The sequence below is a fragment of the Ambystoma mexicanum genome, chromosome 10 (genome assembly GCF_040938575.1).
Source record: "Ambystoma mexicanum isolate Mex_15411 chromosome 10, UKY_AmexF1_1, whole genome shotgun sequence".
NCBI lineage: Eukaryota > Metazoa > Chordata > Amphibia > Caudata > Ambystomatidae > Ambystoma > Ambystoma mexicanum.
In genome coordinates this window covers 1,138,480,518-1,138,503,764 of record NC_090932.1, presented here as the reverse complement: position 1 = coordinate 1,138,503,764, position 23,247 = coordinate 1,138,480,518, and the positions used below count along the sequence as shown (strand labels likewise).

The following is a 23,247-nucleotide window of genomic DNA, read 5'->3' as shown; positions in this document are numbered from 1 at the left end:
TGACCAGCCAGGGTATGTGTGGCATGTGGCTATCGATGACTGGACAGCAATGGTCTGTATGAATGATGCAGATCCTTACCATCAGTGAACTGGGGCAGCTCCCAGCTCGAATTTGGGATAAAAGGAGAAATCCTGCAGGGTTCCATGTGATATTACTGAATTCAACAAGAACACATTTTTAACAACAAAAAAAATACTGATTTGTAAAAATTTTTAAAAAATTTAAGGGGTCCCCTCCAACCCATTTCCCTTTGTTTATAAACCCACCACAACACCCTCCCACCTGTTTTAACCCCTTACCCCACCCATATATATAAAATCCCTATGAAGAGAAGCAACCTGCTAACAACCCAAAGACTACCACTGAAGATGAACAGCATTGCCTCCAACAAGACCCGGTGAAGCCCTGCCTCTGTGCATTGATCTACATTAGACACTTGGTGGTGCTTCGACCCTTGGGTTGCTGGGACTAACCAGTCGGACCCCTGCACCAACATCCTGCTGTCCAAAGCCTTCGGAAATGTCCCTGTGGGCTGACCAGATTTGTTCAAGGCATCTCCTGTGCATCCGTCTCTTTTCCAATTCGTAACCTGGAGCTCTGCAGGTTGACTTGTCTGCTAAGAGCTCCTGCAGCTGCTGGGACGACTTTTCCCTCTGAGTTGGTGGGACCAATCAACTCCAAAGTAAGCCCTTCTGGCTATCCTCTCTGAGCTTGCTGTACTTCCACTGCTGCTAATGCTGGAACCGAAGTGACAGGGAGAGCAACACCAGATTGTGTGGTTTGCTTTTAGGTCAGACCTGAGCGCTAGGAAGATCCTCCTGACTTCCCTGATGCAGGTCTGACCAAGCCTGAGAGCCACCTTAAGAGTGCTAGAACCCAGGAGCAAGGAAAGTGTGAAGTGGCATCCGAGAACCGCAATGTTGCTATTTGCGGTCATACGCGAGGAGCTGAAACATCGAAAGACTGCTGAATTGAAGTTTGCCCATTGCTGCCGCTGACCTTCCCATTGTAAAGAAGGAGTCCCCAGACGTCCTTCCTCTTGTCCCCATGACTGAAGCTCAGGAACAACAGGATCTGCAGAGCTGTACAGGAACAACAGAAGCCAGCTGGAACCAGTTCTTCTAACCAGAGGTACTGTACAGTCTAAGAACATACCTCTTGTGTAGCCTTACTTGCTCTCAGATTAGACCTGTCTTGGTTACCTTGCAGAGTTGCTAAAGCTTTGCCCCTCACAAGACTCCCAGCCTGTGGCCATTCAAGTGTTCTATTTTCTACAAACATCTCTAAAAACATTGTGCAAGACTGTTTATCTACCTGCAAAGAAGATCTTCAGCTCCCCTAGACATTGTGCAATTAACACTGGCTGTCCTGGCTCCCTGAGAGACTCTTCTTACCTTTGACTCTCTGCTTTGGCCTTTCCCCCAGGGAAGGGTTTATTTACTCTGCATTGAAAGGCTTTAAAAATACTTAGCTGTTTGTGAATTGTCAACCATTGTTTTATTCCTCTATTCTAACATTTACATCAAATTCAGTATTGCTCTAAATGTACCAGTGATAAATCGATGTCCACAGTGTCCTAGCTATTTAAGTCACCTGAGTGTGTAGGAAGTGTCTGTGTACCATCCCCAATGGATATCATCTGATTTAGAGAAACAGTGTGTTTTGAAGTGCATTAGAAGTGTGAATATATATATATATATATATATATATATATATATATATATATATATATATATATATATATATATATATATATATATATATATATATATATATATGACAATGCATTACTTACCGTAAAAGCATTTCTGATGGTTGTATCTGCTTAGATTCACATGCTGTGCATAGGTCTGTCATCCAGTGGTCACTGCGGAGTATTGCATTTTGTTTTTCATAGTCGAAAAAGGGGACGTCGACAAGGCGTGTCTGTAACACTATCCCTATAGTGACGTGCGTTGTACCCACAATCCCTCACGCGTCGAGGTCCCTCTGTTTGTATTTTTCTGCCCTGAGGGAGCTTTCTAGACGTGAGTGAGTACAGAAAAGAGAGAAATATAGAAAAGGATGTCTATGTTCCTTCCATCCGAGCGGGGAGGAAGTGTGGGCGCATGTGAATCTAAGCAGATACAACCATCAGAAATGCTTTTACGGTAAGTAATGCATTGTCTTCTGGTGTTTGTTAATCTGCTTAGAATCACATGCTGTGCATAGACTAGCGAGCAGTACCCGTAGTTGGCGGTGGGTTATGAGAAGGATGTCTTAATACTGCCTGTCCCACCTGGGAGTCAGATCTAGAGTGTGCATCTAGACAGTAGTGTTTTGTAAAGGTGTGCACAGAACTCCAGGTAGCCGCTTTGCAGATGGACTCAAGGGGAACATTTGCAATGAACGCTATGGAAGCCCCAGTGCCTCGAGTGGAATGTGCTCTTGGCTTGAAGGGTAGTTCTCTCTTAGCAAGAGTGTAACAGAGAGTGATGCATTGAACAATCCATCTAGATATAGTGGACTTTGAAACTGCATCTCCTTCTCTCCCTGCTGCCACAGAGACAAAGAACTGATTAGTCTTTCTCAGTGGTCTGGTTCTTTCCATGTAGAACATGACAGCTCTGCGTACATCTAGTGTATACAGACTTTTTTCTCCCAAGCTGGAAGGGTTTTGAAAGAACGTTGGTAGTTCTATTGACTGGTTTACATGAAATTTCGAGATGAATTTTGGTGCAAACCTTGGGTGTGTGCGTAGAACCACCTTATCCTTGTGAACTGTTACGAAGGGGTCTAGTACAGAAAGAGCCTGTAGTTCACTTACTCTCCTAATGGAGGTGATAGCTATTAGGAAAGCAGTCTTAAGAGTGAGGCCTTTAAGAGTTGCCTTGTGCATGGGTTCGAAAGGAGGGCCCATGAGTCTAGAAAGTACCACATTTAAGTCCCATCCGGGAGCTGGGTTAGCTATCGGAGGGTGTATTCTCTTTACCCCCTCCATGAAGGCCTTGATAACTGGTATCTTCCACCACGACACATTAAGTTGGGAAGTGGTGTATGCAGAAAGTGCCGCTAGGTGGACTTTAATGGAATTGAACACTAGACCTGAATCCAGAAAATGGGTCAAGTACAGAACAATGTTAGTGGGAGAGCAGTCAACCGGGTTGATGCTCTTACCTCTACACCAGATGACAAATCTTTTCCACTTGCTAGAATAGCAGTGGCGAGTATTAGGTTTTCTGGCTTCCCTGAGGATGTCCATACATCTCTGCGGGAGTTGTAAATGTCCAAATTCTATGATCTCAGCAGCCAGGCTGCTAAGTTCATGGTCTGAGGGCATGGATTCAGTGTCCTGCCCTTGTCCTGTGACAGCATGTTGTACGGGCAGGGAAGTTTCACTGGGGGAGATAGGGACATCTCCATCAAGTGAGCGAACCATGGCTGCCGGGCCCACATTGGGGCCACTAGTATCATGGTAACCTGCTCCTGGTGCATCTTGTGCACCACTTTGTTGAGAAGGGGAGTCGGGGGGGAAAGGCGTAAACAAATTTCCCTGACCATTGAATCGACAGACCGTTCCCCTTGGACTGGTTCTGGGGGTACCTGGAGGCGTAACTTTGGCATTGTGAGTTCTCCAGAGTTGCGAACAGGTCTATTTCCGGGAATCCCCATTGCGTGAAGACGTCTAAGACGATGTCTTCATGCAATTGCCATTCGTACTCTTCGGGCAGGGGGAAGTCTCTGCTGAGTTTGTCTGCTAGCAGATTGAGTTCCCCTGGTACATGTTGTGATAGTAGGAACATGTTGTGTTTGAGAGCCCACTTCCATATATTCTGGGACAGCTTGAACAGTCCTGGAGAGTGAGTGCCCCCTTGCTTGTTGAGGTAGTACATGGCTGTGGTGCTGTCTGTGAGGACCATCACTGTCTTTCCTTGTAAGTGTTCCTGAAAGGCTTTCAGTGCTTTGAACACCGCTAGTAGTTCCAGCAGGTTTATATGCTTGGATGCTAAACTCGGAGTCCACACTCCGTGAGCAGTCTGATGGGATAGGTGAGACCCCCATCCTGTAAGGGATGTGTCTGTGGTTAGAGTGGCTTCCACTGCAGGTGTGGCAAATGTTTTCCCTAATAACAGGTTTTCTTTTGTCCACCACCGTAGCGAGAGAACCAAGGCCTGCGAGACCACCACTAGATCGTCCCATTGTCCGCTGGCCTGACACCACTGGCTGTAGAGCCACTCTTGCATTGGGCGCATGCGCAGGCGCGCGTGAGGTACCAAATAAATACATGATGCCATCATCCCTAGCAAGCGCATTGCTTTGCGTACCGTCACCTCTCGACCTGCCACATAATGGGGGATCTGAAACAGCATGTTTTGGACCCTCTCGTTGGAGGGGAAGACGAGGCCGTCCTTTGTTCGAATTAGAGCCCCTAGGAATTGTTTGATTTGGCTGGGGTCTAAGCTGGACTTCTTTTCGTTGATGGAGAAGCCCAGTTGGGACAAAAGGTCTATGGTCTTTTGGGTATTGGAGAAGCATGTTTCGTAAGAATGCCCTGTTATGAGCCAGTCGTCGAGGTAAGGGTATACCGGGATGGATAACCTGCGCAGGTGGGCCGCTGCCACTGTCAGTACTTTCGTGAATACCCTTGGTGCAGATGCTATCCCGAAGGGTAGTACTCTGAACTGGTAGTGTTTGTTCTCTATCTTGAACCTGAGGTATTTTCTGTGCGCTGGCAACATTAAAATATGAAAGTATGCATCTTTCATGTCTAGTTTTGTCATGTAATCCCCCTGTGATAACAGTGGGATTACTTCCTGCAAGGTCACCATACGAAACTTTTGGGGTTTGACAAACTTGTTCGCTGGGCGCAGATCTAATACAGGGCGCATGGTTAAGTCCTTTTTGGGTACAAGGAAGTACACTGAATAAATACCTTCTGTTACCTGAGATAGGGGGACAGCCTCTATAGCTTCTTTTTTCAGTAGCTCTTCTACTTCTTGAAGAAGAATAGTGAGGTGTTCCGGTGTCATGCGTCGGTTCCGTGGGGGTCTGTACTTCGAGGAACCGTTGAATTCGATGCAGTATCCGTGGGCTATGGTGGATAATACTCAGCGGTCTGACGATATTCCCTCCCATGCTGAAAGGAACGATGTTAGCCGGCCCCCGACCGGTGATGCATGGGAGGGGACCCGAATCTTCGGGTCATTTGTTGGTATTGGGCGTGGAACCTTTGGGGCTGGAGCCGCAACCTCTTCCTTTGCCACAGCGTTGGCCTCTTTGACTGAACTGGGTGTTGTTACCCTGGTTAGAGGGCCAGTTGGTAGCAGAGTAAAATTGCTGTTGGTTTTGCTGCTGGCGTTGGCCACGAAAGGAGCGTCTATTGCCATAGCTGCGTCTGTTAGGGGGCCTAGAAATTTGGTCAAGAGTCTTGATGGTATCAAACTCTTTCTTCGCATGTTCTAGGGCCTCATCAACTGCTTTCCCGAACAGATGTGTTTGTTCTATGGGCTTATTTATCAGGGAAGCCTGGGTTTCCGGCTTAAATCCCGAATTGCGCAGCCAGACATGGCGTTTGAGAAGTATTCCCTGAACCAGGGAACGGCCAGCCGTCTCTGCGGCATCTAAGGAGTTCTTTACGATGCCCTGGTTTACAAGAGTTCCCTCTGAGATTATAGCTAACAGGCGTGAACGCAGGGGTTCTGGTGCGTCCTCTGCTTCGCTGCACAGCTTGCTCCACTGTGCATCTGCGTAGCTAGCTAGTAAGGAATTGTTATTTGCAATCCTAGTTGAGAAGGCGGCAGAGGTCGTGATTCTCTTCCCAAGTGCATAGAGCTTCTTGCCCTCTTTGTCAGGTGGTGCCTCACTAGTGGATAGTGGTACCCCCGCTCTTTTTCTTGTATTAGTAACTACGAGGGAGTCCGGAATAGAATGTCCTCTGATGTACAAAGGGTCAGAGGACGAAGGGCTGAAGAGCTTTTCTATCCGAGGGTTGACCCCTCTGACTAAGGCCGGATTGGAAAGGGAAGGAGTTATTCTTCTCTTTATAGAAGCCAGGAGCGGAATAGACTGACTAACAGGGGCTTTTTCTTTAATAACTTTCTCTACAAAGTCTATGTCAGGAAGAGTCTCCCCTGTGTATTTCAAAACGCGCTGCTGCCTTGCGCAATAGTGCATTAAGTGAAGGTTGGTCATCTATGGGAGAGGTGTTTCCAATAGGTGAATCCTTGGGAGGAGAAGGGTGAAAGACATCAGGGTCTGAGTGCACTGATGGGGATTGCCAAGGCTGCACTGATGGGGATTGCCAGGGCTGCGAGGTAGCTGTATCTTCTTCAAAAGCTCCTGCACTAGTGTAAGGATCTTCTTCAAACCCCTCTTCCTCATGTTCTTCCTCTCCACCCAAACACTCCTCATCTTCCTGGAGGTATTGCTCCTCTTCAGTGAGGTCATATGCGTCTGTAGAAGGGGGAAACAGCCTAGGAATCTTGACTCTAGGGTCATCCTGGGGCCATTCTCTTGGTCTTTTGGGTGTGGGTGGGTTTTGGCTTCCCAAAAACCTTTCCATTTTCTCCATACAGGAATGGAGTCTTTCAAGGGTCTCATGGGGGACCCCTGAATAGTCTAGAGGGGGGAAATCAGTGTCTTCACCTTCAAAACGCTAGAACTCTCCCACAACGTCGATGAAAGGTTTCCGTCGCCCTCTGAAAAGCCCTCCGGTAGTTCAGAAGTGCCCTTAGATGAAGGGGGCAGTTCCTGGCTACTCTTGCGCTTTTTCGGCGTTTCCATAGCTTTTTGTGCGGTATTCGACGTTTGTTTCGTCATCCGCTTACGTTTGTCTTCGGAAACAATTCTCGCCAGGCTCTCGACAACGAGTTTGTCAGTAGAGGGCTCTGGTGTCGACGTTGCCTACGTTACGCGTTGTTCCTCGACGGCCGCTCTATGGAGCGTTACGCCGGATGATTTTGAGGTAGCGCCCGTGTTTGATGAAAGCCCAATCGCTGGTCGCGGCTGCGTTTGCGGGTGGGGCTTGAGACCCTTACGGTCTGAGGTAGACGCCGGAGTGCCCTGCGTCCCCCTTCGGCGCTGATGGATCCTTCGTCTTCGACGAAGAAGAGCCGTGGGTTGTGTGCTTAGGCCTATGGGGTCTATGTGCGTCCTTGTCGCCGGGGTGTTCATCCCCATAAGCGGGGCGTGAGCCGAGCCCGTCGGGGCCGGGGACGGACGTCGAGGAGCGCGAGCGCTCCTTCTGGGGGTTAATGACTTCCGTAACGGACGTCGAGTTATCACCCTCCTCGTCACTTTCTGTAACAGCGGCGGCGGGTGAGGAAACTGACTTCGACATAGCGTAGTCCGCCCACCTCTTAACTTTTCATTCTTTAAGAGTTCTTGGTTTCAAGAGCTTACAGGCCGCGCAGCTGTCCTCCTTATGATCGAGGGGCAAGCAACAATTACAGAGCTTGTGTTTGTCCTTCCAAGTGTATTTGCCCCTACAGCGTGGGCAAAACTTAAAAGGTGTCCTCTCCATAGCTGAGGCAATAATAACTGGTGATAACAACCCCAAGGGAAAGATAGGGGAGAAAGAAAGACATTCTCAAAGAGAAGATAAAAGTTCGAACCCCCACTCTCCCTACTGTATGTTGGCCGGCGAGGCCAGGCCACGTGTTCGGCAGCGCCGAAGGATCTCCTCCGTCTCTTCCCCTCCGTCGAAAACATGCTTGGCGGAGAAACAGCTTCACAGCTAACGTCGAGGGGAGGGATCTTTAACAATATAATAAGTATAATTAAGGGCCGAGGTCCGTAGTAAGTATTTGCAATGTCTCTCTAGGAGCTCCGCGTAAGGCGACCAGACGCTGGGCGGAAAAATATAATCTGAGGGACCTTGACGCGTGAGGAATTGTGGGTACAACGCACGTCACTATAGGGATAGTGTTACAGACACGCCTTGTCGACGTCCCCTTTTTCGACTACGAAAAACAAAATGCAATACTCCGCAGTGACCACTGGATGTCGGACCTATGCACAGCATGTGATTCTAAGCAGATTAACAAACATCAGAAATATATATCTCCCTTCTGAAGAAAGCTTATACAACTGACTGCGAAATAAACTAATAATTGTTTCATCAAGAAACCTTGAGTGTAAGTGTTTATTTGAATAACTGTACTGTGAAACTCTGTCACAACATTACTGCTCACATTGACCCCTCTTGAGATGAGCATGGCTGCTCAGCCACACTACCAACCCGTGTAGTTCAGACTTATACCAAAAGTTTGGTCCCTATTGCCAGGAGGTCAGGGTTATTGTAGCATACCCAAAGGTTACTGCATACAGTCTTGCCTAACACTACCCTTTTAAAACCCTTCAGCATGGAAAAAGTAAAAAAAGAAGGACATACATGCAGCAAATTGGGTGGTATGTGGGGATAAAGGGAGGAAAGCCTGTGGCATGATATGAACACGCAGCTCCCACTTTTAAAGATTATATTGTTGATGTAAAAAACGAATGTCCTTGACTGTCCTGCCGCTAGGGCATTCCGTGGATCTGGATGATGGGACACCAAAGCGTCTACTCTTTACTAAATCTCTACACTCCATCTCTGACTGCTTTTACCTGCTCCATGAAACAGTGCAGGATGCCTATTCATGGAGATTTGAACAGAGTATAAATCTTACAATTGGACACATAGGGGTTGCAGCCAAACCTAGTTGTGTGTACATTTAGGAACAAGGTCCAAAAATGGTTCAAATAGGAAACAGAAGTCGATTTAGAGACCAAACACGGAAAGAGTTGGAATCTTGCTCACACAAACTTAAAGCCAGTCTGCACACTTTAAGGCAGCAACGGATAAGAGTATTCACAGAGGTGGAGCAGACTGGTGTCCCCCTTTCACGAGGAGACATTGGTATGGTGTAACTGACAGATTTGGCCACTTACCTAATCCTTAGAGGTAGAAGCCCAAGAGCATATCTTGGCACTAATGACTATGCATGCGTGTCCTCCAGAGTAATGCTCTCACAGCAGATTTCATAGGATATTCCGTGTTTACTGTATCATCCAATAGGACATACCAGCCTACAGTGATCCCTGAAGCTTTGAGAGTTTGAGAGGACATTGAGGGATGTGAGCTGCAGCTACGGAAAATGAGTGGAGCTCACATCCAGCCACTGAAACGATGGCTCCAGCCACTGAAAAGCACCACAATCCACTGCTCACTTCAGCTTTCCTAAGGGATTGTTATACCTACAACAAGGAGGCTAACACCACAGATCTCTTTGCAGCATTCGCCGGGAATTAGTATATAGATCGTCACCCTGGCGACAACCCACAGCTCTGTTTGCAGATTTATTAGGCTATTTGAGGATATAACCACCAGGTGGATAACACCTTAGTTCATATGGGAAACTCATCCCCAGATTACGTTGCACGATTTTCAGCATGAATATTTGTTTAGATGCACTTAACTCAGCACACTTCAGCCATGCCCGGATCTATAACCCAGTTCACATTGAATGATTTGCTTTGAAGTATACAATTCCACATAGCAAGTGGTTTTCGTCACTAAAAGGGTACACATAGAACATATCCGGGTGTGGCAGAGGTGTAAGCCCAGACCAAACTGTTGTGGGAACCCCTTACAGGTTACCCTCCCTGGGTTGGTTGTGCCCTGTTTCCCAGCACTGCCCAACACCACTACATATCTCCTCACCTCACTATATTTTAGCCTAACAGACTGTTCCCATCTTGACTACCCAGTCTGCACTACTCTGCAACCCAAACCAATTGTAAACCCCATCACACACCGCCTACTTCACTAACTGTGGAACAGACTACATTCAGTCAATGCCCCTTTGCCCCAATATGTGCCTCCTTCATCCACACTGTACTCCTTTGCTCCACTGTCTACACCTTTCACTCGCTCTTATTCCAAGTACCCACCCCACTGCCTACCTCATCCACTCCTTGCTCTCCCCAATACATCCCTCATATCTTTCTTTCTAAGCCTTTCACGTGTTTACCCGACCCTTTGCTAAGCTTCCAGCAGTACATATCCTTGTCTATTCCAAAGGACTGCTGAACAAATTAAACTGACATGTGACCCCTCTAGATTTGACATGGGGCTTATGCTGTATATTTCAATTTCCTCGAACAAGTAAATAGACCCGAGCTACGACCAACTTGAGGCACTGCCTCTTGCATTTTAGCCCTATGCCACTTAAACTTACCAGTTCCATTCTGCACCTTCTCCTTCAGCTCCTGCAATCTAGTTAGGTTCTGCTCCAGTACCACTGCTGTCGTATTCACATAAATGTACATGTAGCAGGAAGCAGTGTCAGACACAGTAAAAACCTTGTGGTACTCGCCAGCAGGAAGCTATTGGGACAGATAACAAATTACATAAGACCACACAAATATAGAGACATACACAGCAAGGTTGAGATGCACAGCATGCAATCAGCAGGGAGATGGACACTGATCAAAAAGTGGGCCAGACATCCACACTAACTTGAAAAAAGAAAACCTCCCTTAACAGTAATAGCATTTTTCTAGCGTGTATCTGTGTTCGATGAGTCCATCCAGTAGTTGGTCTTAAAAGTATTACAATTTGCATGCGCACATCATTTCTTACTTGCTAAGAGTCAATTAGCAATTAGAACTAGCCACTGGCAAGCAGCAAGTACACATTTTGAAGCCTGACAATCTGTATATGAAAATCTTGAATTAAGGCTTTGACAGGGGTTCCTGTAATAAGAAACATATATGACTGCTTGCTACCTGCTTTGCTCCTTCCTGTCTAAGCCTTCTTATTTTCACCTGTGTGTTGCATACTCTTCGGGCAGAATTTCATTTTGGGTGTTCTGCAGTCTCATACAGGGCCACTACTCTTTGTTTTAACCCTGCTTTCTTTTTCCATTTGATTTTGGTGGTCAGAGGGAGTTCTGCTGAAATGCTTCTGCCACTACATCTCTTTTTACCTTACCTAAGGTATATGGTAATTGTGTCCCCCAGAAGGCATCCAGTCCCAGGGGTGCCTCTCAAACACCACTTTTTTCCCTTAGGGTGATTACATCACCCTACAGGTTCCAGGGGATAGGCTGGTGGAAGCTAATATTTATTTGTGTTTTCATCAGTGGTGCAAACCAATTTACTGCATTAATAGCCAAATGTACCTTTATGAAACAATGTGTACCAATGGATTTTTTAAAGGCCTACTCTCAACAATTTAGTTTCAAGGGCTTGCTTTGCTCAGGGACTCATGAGGCAGGCGAACATGGCTGTTCTGCCCATGTGGGCTCTCTGTGAGCCCAAGATGCAGGCTTTATAGTGCTTTAAACTGGTTTTGACCAGTTGCTGGCCAGGCCACTATGCTTCTTGCAGGGGTGGGTACGAGTGTCTGGCTGCCAAAACCTCTGCTTAAGTCCCCTAATGGGATTGGTGGGATGGCAGAAGGCAGCCCCTGTGAGTTAAGAGACATAGGGGAAAACTTTTGTTCCAACATTCAGTGCTGCTGGATTTTCGGAAGGAGAGCAGGTTAGATTACCTGCTAGAGGATTTCTTGCTACTTACCGCCAATGTGCATTTTTAGGGGCTCTTCTGACCATACTGGTTAGATACAGTGGGATTGACATCTCTGGTCTGGGTTTTTTGCTATTGGGTGTCCTTAACGAGTCTTAGTCATCATGCTACTAGTCCTCCTCATCTGCTGGGGCTATGCCTTCAATCCTTGGACTTTATCCTCGAAGGTTTTTTACGGACGCTTACTATATTTACTGCAGCGGTCTGCCCCCTTGGTTTTGGAAGCTGCTGCTGCTGCCTGGAACGGTGTTGGGACGCCAACACCTTTCCATATCTGCTTGTCTGGGCAGTCTCTGGCTGCCACCACCAATTTCCTGCTGAAGGGGGCCTTTTTACTACGTGCCATCCACATTTGCCTGCTGAGCTGCTGGGGTTTGGCTGTGTGTATGTTCCTCAAGCTCCTCCGCTTAATCGTTTATTCCCCCTCTGGATGGTAGGTCCCAATCCTGTGAAGGAAGTTTGTTCTTTTGGATCGTTGTTGGCTCAGGATACAAGTCGCTACTATTGTATCCTTCATCTCGCCCTTTAAAAAGATGCATTTACTTACCAAGCTAGTCAGCTTTCCTTGAACAGTGTTTTCAGGAACCAACACTAATTTCTTACCTCTGGGCCGGCGGGTTATTCCAAAAACTCACCCCTCAAGGGTCCTCATGGTCATAGAGCTCTACAGGTCCCTTCTACTGCATTTCCCCATTGGTTAACATTGGGAGGCTGATCCCTGCTCTGCTTCTCTGCTCCTGGGGCTGCTGGTTAATAAACCATCCTCTGGCTCTCTTCTAGGTCTTACCTGGTGTCCCCTGGGGTTGACAGATTTCTTATTGATGTCTGTGGGAAGAAACTGGGACTTCACTGGCTTTTCACAATAACTGCAGCTCAGCCTACAGATGTTGTCCTGTTTCCGATCGTGCACTTTCTTCAACTTTAAACTCGCAAACGTAACCCTGTAAGGTACGTACCTGGACTGCAGCATTCTTCTAGGATCCCCTTAAAGTCACTGGAGTGCTTTACCAATCCCTGAAGTTTTAGAAACTTTCACAGATTTATTAAATGGGTTTACTATACTCCTAGATAGGCTATGCATTGTTTCACTGTGGTGCTACCATTTCTCTTCTTGATATGTAGTATACCCTTCTGGGCCTAGGAGCCGTCTAATGAAATTATACTGGTCTTTGGTAGCCCTCCTGACTGTGTTAGACATTGTGTTCCCCTTTTCACTGCATCTAAATGCTACATGTTTGTTGTATGCACATTTAATACTTAATTAAGAATCTAGTAGGAAATATGTTCAGTTATGTGTGGTACCCTTGGATCCCAACTAACAATTATTACTTTGAGTAATAGAGTCTAGGGTCTTTTCTTAACTTAACTCTGGAAAACCTACATGCATAGTGTGTACCATCAGGTATCAGGCTTACATTTTAGGGGAAAGGGCGAGTTAGGCCTCAACTGGCCATTTGCTGTTCATTACTTACGCCATGCTCTGGTAAGGGTTCTGTCTAACCATAAGCACAGTACTTATTTTACCCATCATGAATATTTTGAGTGTGACCATATAAATAAAGTGAATACTTTTCCAGTATACCAGTGTGGTGCATTCTTGCTTCCACACTATCCTGCTCCCAATGTGCATTTCCAAGGTGCTCCACACGTCAATATACTCAGATTGTTTTTCTAATAAGACATGTGGTAGCAACAGGAAGAAAAATTAGTAAGTAATATTCTGCAGCTCCCATGTTGGGTGAATAGGTGAGCACATATGGCTAAACAGATATAAAACACAAAATGACTATTACTGGGTAAGTAAAATCTGCCTTCTGAGGGTTGCAAGTCTGTTTAGATTCACATACTTCGCATAAACTATCAAGCAATACCTGAAGGAGTTGGTGGGTGAGTTGAATGAGCACTGGTAAGTTAATGTTTTAAAATTGCTTGATCCACTTGTGAATCTATACTTGTTTGTGTGTCTTCACAATAGTATTTTGTTAATGTATAAACTGAACTCCTCATGTTGCTGCTTTGCAGATGGCATCTAGCAGAAGATTTAAACTGAAAGCAAACTGGCCCCTCTGTCTCTTGTATAGAGGACTTTAGGAGTAAAAGGTACATTTTATGCACTAGCTTGTAATATTCATGTACATGAGCCAACATGCAACAATGGACTGGTGACATTGTTTAAATCACTGCAGGTTAAGGGGAGGGGGGGGGGGGAGACAAAGGACTGGCTGTTTATAAGCAGCAACTTTATTCTGTCCATGTAGAACATGATGGTCCTGAACACGTCCTGCGTTAGTAATGCTTTCCCCCTGATATGTTGGTTAGGGAAAAGAAGAGGCAGTGCCATATAGACTGGTTGACATGGAACTTAGAAGTAAACTTAAGTGATAAAGTGTTCAGAAGACCACCTTTTTCTTGTGGATGGCCACAAATGGCGTGTCTACAGAGAGGCATGAATCTCTCTGAATGTATGGTATGGCAACCAGAAAATGAGCTTGTAGTTTTGTGAATGGGCGACAGTGGGGGGTGCATAAGTCTATCAATACAGTATTACAATCCCAATCTATTGCTGGATGTGCCACTGGTGGATATACGAGTTTGACTCCTTCCATAAAGTCTTCAACAATGGGCACTTTCCACGAAGGCACATGGGCCTCATTACGAGTCCGGCGATAAAACCGCCTGGTTACCGCCGGACTCGTATTACCATTCCGCCTCCGTGACTCCCGGAAATACCAGGGCATTACGACCCTGGTGTCCTGGGAATCCCGGAGGCGGAATGGTGTAAATCCCCATTCCCATTGAGTCCGATAGGACTCAATGGGAATAGGGAAGTGGAACCACCGGCACCATCTTGTGATGGTGCTGGTGTTTCCACGTCCGCCTGCAGGCGGGAGGTGTTCAACCCGCCAGGTCAGAACTGGCGGGAAGATCACCTCCCGCCTGCAGGACTCGGGATCGGGCGGTCCGGAATTAACAGTGGCAGCGGGTTTACCGCCACTGTTAATTCCGGTCCGCCCGACCTGTAATGAGGCCCATTATGTTGTGATAAATCATATGCAGCAAGTGCTGCTTGGTGGACCTCAAGTTAAATCTAACCCAAGGTCCAGTAAGTACAATAGATAACTTAGAATATCTGTTTGTGAACAATCTATCAGATTGATCTGATCTGTTTCACACCAGATACACTGCTTTTTCTTATTAAACATGCTCTGGTATTAAGCTTCCATGCCTAAACAATATATCCATACAACGTTCAAGGTTTAAATGCCCACATTCTATGGCTTCATTATTCATGCTGCCAAGTTCATAATGTATGGATTTTGATGTGTTACCTGATGATGTTGCTGTGTGAACAAGTTGTTCACCTGGATCAACTTGATTAATGGTTCTCTCGCCACATATAGTAGCTGAGGATCTACACTTGTTGGGGCCAAATGGGTGCAATGAGAATCATGGGAGACTCTGCTGAACTAGCTTATGTACTACCCATTGTAAGAGGGGATTTGGAGGAAAAATATGAGCAGGTACCCCTCACCAGCACATTCATAGAGCATTGCCTAAAGACGCTGGTTGTGTGTATCTGGAGGAGAAGGTTGGGCATTTTGCATTTGCTTTTCTGCAAGTGGGGTGCTACAAACATTGATTTATGGTTAATACATGCAGAGTTTATCTCTGTTCAGTTCCCACTTGTGTTCTTGCCAACTAAACTTTGTAAGCAGTCTGATAGAAATTTCTGAATTCTTGCCATATGCCGCGGCCTGTAGGAACACACCCTGCTGGGTGCAACAGTGTCAGATTTGCAGAGCAATCCATGACAAACCCAGAGGTTGTGACACACTCTGTATGTTAATATAAGATATGGCTATAGATTTGTCAGTCTTGGAAAGCACACTCTTGTCTTATTGATGCTTGGAATCTATGGAGCACGTTTAGGACTGCAAATATTTCCGGAATACTCATATGAAGTTTGCCTGCTGTGGCAAACATTTACCTTGTAAAGTCATGAAACTGACAGTGGGCTCCACACCCTAAGAGTGGCACATCAGTTGTAATGGTCAGGTGCACTGGTGGGTTCACAAAGGAGCAGCCTGTGCACATTTTTGTCAGTGTCCACCAAGGCAGAGCTTGAATGATCTTTTTTTAAATTACCTCTAGATCCTCCCAGTTGCATGTTAGCATTGCTTTGCTAGCCATTCTTGGAGTTGATGCATTTGAAGACAGGCAAGAGGAATGGCGAAAATGCAAGACGCCATCATTCCTATAAGCTTCATTACTCTGTGTCCTTAACGGAAAGAAGAGTGATAAAAAGAAAAATGATCAGAAATGCTTGCAACATTTCCGGAGATGGGTAAGTCACGGCTTACTCCTTGTTTAATTGGGACCCCAGAAACTTGTTTTGACTTGGAAAGATACTCAAATTCATTACAGTTGAGAAATCAAGATTGTGTAACAGACTGTGAAACAGGGGGATCAATATCTTCAGAGGAGTCCATAGAGTAATGTTTAGGTCACCTCTTTTAGAGGCTCTTAGCCCTCTTTGAAATCTTCCTCTACATCTTCAGGTGAATAAAATCCAACCTAGACAACTTTGCCAAAGGCTCCTCCTCAAACTAGATTTGTTTGCTTTTTTAATGGGTGACCTCCCCCCTTGCATGAAGAAAATGATGAATCTTCTGCAATGTGCGTTGCCGATAATCCCTTGTAAAACGGGTGCTCAGTAAACATTACATAACCTTTCCTACCACTTCCCTCCTCTCCTTCCTCCTCCTCCTCCTCCTCCTCCTCCTCCCCCCTCAATTATCAGGTCCTCCCCCGAGTGTGGTGAATAAAAGTTTTTCCTGGACTCACACAGATAACATATCTCTGAAACCCATGGCAGTGAAGGGAGACGAGCAGCTGATCAAGCTCGCAACATGCAGTGAGACGCGCTGCCAGCATGGCAAGAAGAAAAACACCTCGGCTGCAGAATAGAGCTTTCAGCCTCCCTCACCATTGAATAGCCGCACCGCTGAAATAGCACAGATGTAGAAGACCGGGGTTCAATTCCCATTGAAGGACTGTGGGCAAATGTAAACTAAATGTATGAAATAACATCTACATCACCACAAAAGCATGAAGAAACAAAATAAAATCTTTCGTGAAGCAAGACAAACACAGAGAGCCTTGCTTACCATTTACCCATATAAACTGGAGCATAGCTCTTATATAGGAGAGTTAATTGGCACTCCTAATTGATTAAACTGTTTTCAAACTAACCAACAGGGGATGACCTAATCTGGGAGGATATGCTGCATGCACTACTTCCACTAATGGGGAAGCTGGACAGTTCAGCCAATCAGTCGGATAAGGGGAGAAAGGAATGAATAAAAAGAGAGCCAGTTCAGTTGCAAGTTGTCTCATCTGCGGCTGGTTCCCTGGTTAAGGGAAAGCAGTGGAGAAGAAGCCTGAAACAGGGGAAGGATGCCTTGTGCCTGGTAGCTGCCCTACTGTGCTGAAGAGAAAAACTAGAGGGAGCCCAGCGGAACCCAAAGGGGGAGAAGAGGCCCACAACCCTCTGATCCAGGAGGGCAGAGGAGCTGGAAGAAAGGCAGCCCGTGCTAGCTTGTGGAACTAGGCAACCTAAAGTTTGCCAGTGAAGAAGTGACTGTGGGCAGCCGGATTACTCCTGGAGTACAAGAGGTGAAAGGGGAGAGCCCAGTTTGAAGGAGTCACGTAAGAGACTCGTCCCCTTACTGAGTGAAGAAATGCAAATTATCCCCAACACTCAGTGCCATTGGAGAGACGGCACCGGAGATCAGGATGGATTCAGCGGGGCACAGGTGTACACTATGCTTTTAGCATGGATTCTGCTGAAAGTGTGTGGGGGTCCAGTTAGGGGGTCCAGTTAGCAGGGCCTCCTTTATGAAGCAGAATTACCTGCAACATCTTATTAAAAAAACTAAAATCAAAAAAGACCAGGCTTCTTCACCCTTGCCAGATGGGAATTCCTCACATTGTGGTATATTTTTTCGATATAACATTTTGCAAAGACAATTTGCTTTTTCTTGGTATCTTTTTCCATGGGCCTGTTGCGCCGATGTAGGACTTGCCTTTTTTTCTGTATTCTCCCTACTTGCTGCCTTCGCCAACCTTGCCATACATCTTCTCAGGCATTTCTGGACATGTCGGTGGGTAGTGGGCACTTCTTTTCTGGCGCAACGTAGGCATCCTTGGGAGTGAGACTAGTGTCCTTTGCCAAATGGGGCCATTTTCTTTCCGGCTCTAACGCCATTTCAGCTTCCATATCCTTCACCAATGTGTTTCCTTCAGAATGCACTATGGTCTCTGGCCTGCCAGCTTCCAGTAACTGTATTCCTTTTAAATTCTTTGGAGTATTATGCCTACATTTTTTACAGGATTAGTACCTGCTTTCTTTGGGGTCCCGTGGAAGACCGTTATTACAAGCTTTGCGCTTGTGATGATCCATGGGAACCCAGGATTACAGAAAGTGCAAATCTTAAAATGGAGTTGCTTCCAAGAGTCTTAGTAACGGAAAACACTAGCCTGACCCGTCTCCCCACTCTTATAAAAAAAAAACAATTGCTGTGTCAAGAATTGAAACCGCATTTTAATTTCTGCTCATCTCTTTCGTGATCAAAGGAGGACAATATTTTTGGGAGGGCATCAACTGGAAGAAGTGATTCCTATTACAGGAGCACCCCTCTTGATGCTTAAATTCAAGATTTTACTAAACAAGTTCCAATACATCCGGGTCAACTGCTAGATTGCGGACTCTGCATAGCATGCCAATTTGAAACAGTAACATGCTGTAGAAAGAAAGGTTTGGAAAGGGGTTAGAAAGGTTTGGCAAAGGGAATGCAGGCAAGCCGGGTAAAATGGATACGAAGTAAAATTGAGTAGTACAAGAGGTGGGGGGTCAAAAGGATGCTAAGAAAGAGGCTTTAGGGTGACATGGTAGAGTCGTGCAGGGAACAGGAATGAGGAATGCATGGAAGGTAGTCAAGTTTAAGAGGAGTACATTGAAGAGGATAGCAGAATGTAAGAACACAGAATACAGGGAGCGCAGCGTGACAATATGAAAGATGGGTGATAAGGAAAATGGAAGGTAGGCAATAGAAAGTAGGGATGGCATAAATGGAAAGTAGGTTTGGCAAGGTAAAATAAGAAAAGGTTAGTTTTTTGGGATGGGGGAAGTTCGGTATCAGAGTAGAGGGAAGGTGGGAGAGAGAAAAAGACAGGAAATAGGAAGACAATACTGTAGTAGGAGTAGGACATCCATACATTATAGCCCTAAATGCAGAGAATGAGGCACACTGTTTCGTACAAGGAATGGTTCTAAATAGTTCAGCCTCACTGGCAGTGGTGCTGTGGAACTGTATTTTTGTTTCCTCTTCCTGTACACTTCAGTGACAGCCAGAAGGGAACACGCTCCAACCTATTCAAATACGCTTCTCCAACACATGTCGAGGGATCCAATTGTCTGTCCTGTGCAGGAAATACCTGCATCATTCCACAAAGGTAGAGGCGTGCTTTATAAATTCCCCATACCATACCATACCATGAAATTTATTTGGCACAGCATTCTCCAACCTCAGCCCAGAGGACCATACATGCATTATATGACACATGCCAGGCCCATTTGTTATACAGAAGCCCTCTCCTATCACAAGTGTAGTCTGAGCATTTCCTGAGACAAACACTTGCTACTTGATTTGCCCCAAACACTAATGGGTGTGAAGTCAGAAATTGCATCTCGAGTCCTCCGTTATGGAATGGCTATGAGTCAGTTCCTCCCACCACAAATATAACGAGTCTGTGTCTTCTAACCACCAACATGCCTAACTGCATACACTTTCTCCCAGCTCTGAAGTGGCTGTTTTGTCCTGACATCAGGCTTCACATTCATTGCCTGTCCCTCCCATCCATCCATCCATCCATCCATCCATCCATCCATCCATCCATCCATCCATCCATCCATCCAATAGAAGGACTTTTCTTTCCCACCAGTGTTTCATTATGTACATCGAACTGCAATGTCTCCATTAGCATCTATGTGCCACTGATGTAATACTCAATGTTTCACAACATGTGTAAAGTAAAACAAGTGACGATGCCCGTTTGGGTCAAGCTTGTTGACTGCCAAAAAAGTGAAGAAAGTTCTTAATGGGAAAGCACTAAAAAGGAAACTAAAACGGGGAAAGCAAAATCAATCTTTCTCAAAATCAATCACTGCAATGAGACCAGGGTCTGAACTGCCCCCTGCTAATATTTGTAGTAATTTCTTATGACATTCAAATGCCATTTATCACCCACTTATCCAACTGAGGCAGTATTATGTGCATCATGTATACAGGAAAGTCACTGCAATGCATGGTGTCCAGCAATAATTTAGTGCACAATGATAAAAACCAAAGATAGAGGAGAACTAGGGGGTTCAAACTTCTATGTGAAAACTTCATTTTGATGTGCAGCCTTGATTCCGTGTTATCAAAAACGTTCCTTTCCTACACTAGTGTTAGCAGGACTATGTATAAATGTCCCCAGGAAAATGTAGTCATGTGAAAAAGTAGTCCACAAGGAACAAGTTACTTACCTGTAACTGTTGTTCTCCAGCATGGGTCTGGCATGGATTCACATGCTCATGAATATTCCCTGTCGTCAGGCTGGGAATCCTCGGTAAAGAAAAAATCAGTATCAGTTTCGTTTCTGATCTGTCTTTCGTAGTAGTAACCAATCACTGATCTCTGCGTCATACGGACCACAGCCAATGACTGCCCTCTACCTAAGCCCCGCCTCTGGCAGCCATCTTCAGATTTGGTAGCACGTGAAGAGGCAGTATGACCAAATGAAGAGCCGCAGAGGGGTAGGTGGGAGGGTTCGCATGTGAATCCATGCCAGACCCATGCTGGAGAACAACAGTTACAGGTAAGTAACTTGTTCCTTCTCCAGCATGGGGTCTGGCATGGATTCACATGCTCATGAATATAAGAATAAATAGCAGTACACACATGCACAACCACGGGGGGTGGCACAAGGCTCAACATTAAGCAATACAAAAAACTAAACATTAAGCATCTCTTACCTCCTCACCAGGCTCACCTTAAGCAAACAGGTTGCGCAGCACTGCTTGGCCGACCCTGGACTCCTCCCTGGAATCCCGATCGATGCAGTAGAATCTCGTGAAGGTGTGCGTCAACCTCCACGTAGCAGCCCTGCAGATGTCCAGCAGGGGCACACCAGACAAGAACGCCGTAGTAGCAGCAATTGCTCTGGTCGAATGGGCTCTCGGACGGCCTGGCAGCGGTCGGTTAGCCAACCGATGGCAGTGCATGATGCAGCCGGAGAGCCATCTGGAAATAGAAGACTTCGAGAGAGCCTTCCCTTGATTCACAGGTCCAAAGTTCACAAACAGCTGTGATGTCCTCCGGAAACTCTTCATGCGGTCCACGTAGAACTTCAGCGCTCTAGCCACATCCAGTGAGTGCAAAGTCCTCTCGGCCGGCGACGAAGGAGACGGGAAGAAAACAGGTAACACCAAGGGCTTGTTAAGATGGAAGTCCGAAGGCACCTTGGGCATAAAGGAGGCGTGCGTCCTAAGCACCACCCTCGAGGCATGGAAAGTCAAGTACGGTGCTTTGCAGGATAGGGCCTGGATCTCTCCCACTCGTCGTGTGGAGGTAATGGCCACCAGGAATGCAGTCTTCCACGACACAAACTTCATCGGTGCGGAGTGCATCGGCTCGAATGGGGGCCCCATGAGCCTGGTCAGCACCACGTTAAGTTCCCACGCCGGGGCCGGGGCCTTCACCGGTGGGAACGACCGGAACAGTCCTTTCATAAACTCTTTTACCAGTCGATGGGACCACAGGGACGTCCGTCCTGTGGTTCTGGTATATCTGGAGATCGCCGCCAGATGAAACTTAATGGAGGCATGGGCTAGCCCAGCCTTTGCCAGCGATAGCAGGTACGGCAGCACTTGAGGGGCCGTAATCCGTAGGGGGTTGATCTTCTGTGCTCGGCACCAGATAGAGAACCTCTTCCACTTATGACCGTAGCATTTGAGAGTCGAGGACGCCCTGGCCTTTGCAAGAACCTCTCTACAATCGGCCGGTATATCGTAGCCTCCAAACTCTAGCGCTGCAGGAGCCAAGCCTGCAGGTTCAGCGACGCCGGGTCGTGGTGGAGGATGGCGCCTCCTTCTCTGGAGAGAAGGTCCACGTCCGCCGACAGCTTGATGGGAGGGGACGTTGACAAGTCCAGAAGGTCCGGGAACCAGATCTGTCTCGGCCACGCCGGTGCGACGAGGATCATCCTGCACCGGGACCTCTTGAGCTGGCTGATGAGTCGAAGCAGCAACGGCAACGGAGGGAACGCATACAGGTATAGGCCGTCCCAGGGGAACGAGAACGCATCGCCCATGCTTCTCGGCTGGGGAAACCTGCTGGTGAACCTCTTGCACTTCGAGTTCGTCGCTGTTGCGAACAGGTCGATTTGGGGTTTGCCCCATCGTCGGAAGAGTTGATCCACCTGATCCTGGCGCAGTTCCCACTCGTGACACGCGCACAGCTCCCTGCTGAGCGAGTCGCCGATGGTGTAGCTTTCTCCTGCCAGGTGGAAGGGAACCAGGAACATCCCCTGGGCGACCGCCCAGTGCCACAGATCCTGTGCCTCCTTGGATAGGGCTGGGGATCTGGTGCCTCCCTGCTTCCGTATGTAAAACATCGTCGTGGTGTTGTCCGTGAAGATCCGCACCACCTTGCCCTTGAGCGACGGGAGGAACGATTTGAGAGCCCAGAACACGGCTCGGAGTTCCAGGACGTTGATGTGCAGGAGCCTCTACTCTGGGAGCCAGAGGCCTCTTGCGTGGAGATCTCCGGTGTGGGCACCCCAACCTTCCACGGAGGCGTCCGTCGTCACCGTCTCCTGGTACGCCGGCGTCTGAAAGTCCTTGCTCGCCGTGAGGTGCGCTCTAATGCCCCACCACTGAATCGCCCGCCGGAACACCGCATTGAGGGGGACCCTGTCTTCGAAGGTGCCCGTCGCCTGCATCCAACGGGCGTCGAGAAATTCTTGAAGAGGGCGCATCCGTAGTCTGCAGAGGCGCACCAGGTAGATGCAAGAGGACATCATCCCCAGGAGGGACTTGATGGACCTCACCCTGGCCACGTCCGTGGCTAGCAGGCGCTGCACTTTGCCTAGAATGGTCTTCGTCCGTTCTTCCGACGGGGCCGCCAGGCGCCTCACTGTATCGAGGTTCGCTCCCAGAAACAGGGCCACCTGCGACGGCACCAGGTGGGACTTTGGGTAGTTTATGGCGAATCCCTGGTCTGTGAGTAGCTGGACGGTCCTCGCAGTGTGTTCGACGGCGAGTTCCCTCGTCCTTGAGCGGATGAGCCAGTCGTCCAGGTAGGGGTAGACGTGAATCCCCTGCAGGCGCAACCGCGCCGCCACTGGTGCTAGGCACTTGGTAAAGACCCTGGGGGCCGACTTCCATGCTCTGAATTGGTAGTGGCGTCCCTGGACGACGAACCTGACAAACTTTCGGTGACTTTCGGTGACTTTTGAGGATGGGAACGTGGAAGTAATCATCCTCCAGGTCCGACGACGATAGAAAGTCGCCTTCCTCCAGCTGTCCCAGTACATGCTGGAGGGTGACCATCCTGAACTTTTGTGATCTGATGTATTTGTTCAAACGACAA

General features: G+C 47.2%; 1 protein-coding gene across 3 annotated transcripts in view; it reads right to left on the bottom strand.

Annotated features, from left to right (window-relative positions):
• GGCX (gamma-glutamyl carboxylase) overlaps window positions 1-23,247 on the bottom strand; it is a 485,190-nt gene that overhangs the window by 94,477 nt on the left and 367,466 nt on the right. For all 3 annotated transcript variants that reach the window (XM_069619048.1, XM_069619047.1, XM_069619049.1), the window contains one exon: window positions 10,201-10,348. In XM_069619048.1, coding sequence (XP_069475149.1) covers window positions 10,201-10,348 — 148 coding nt within the window. The remainder of the gene's footprint in view (window positions 1-10,200; window positions 10,349-23,247) is intronic.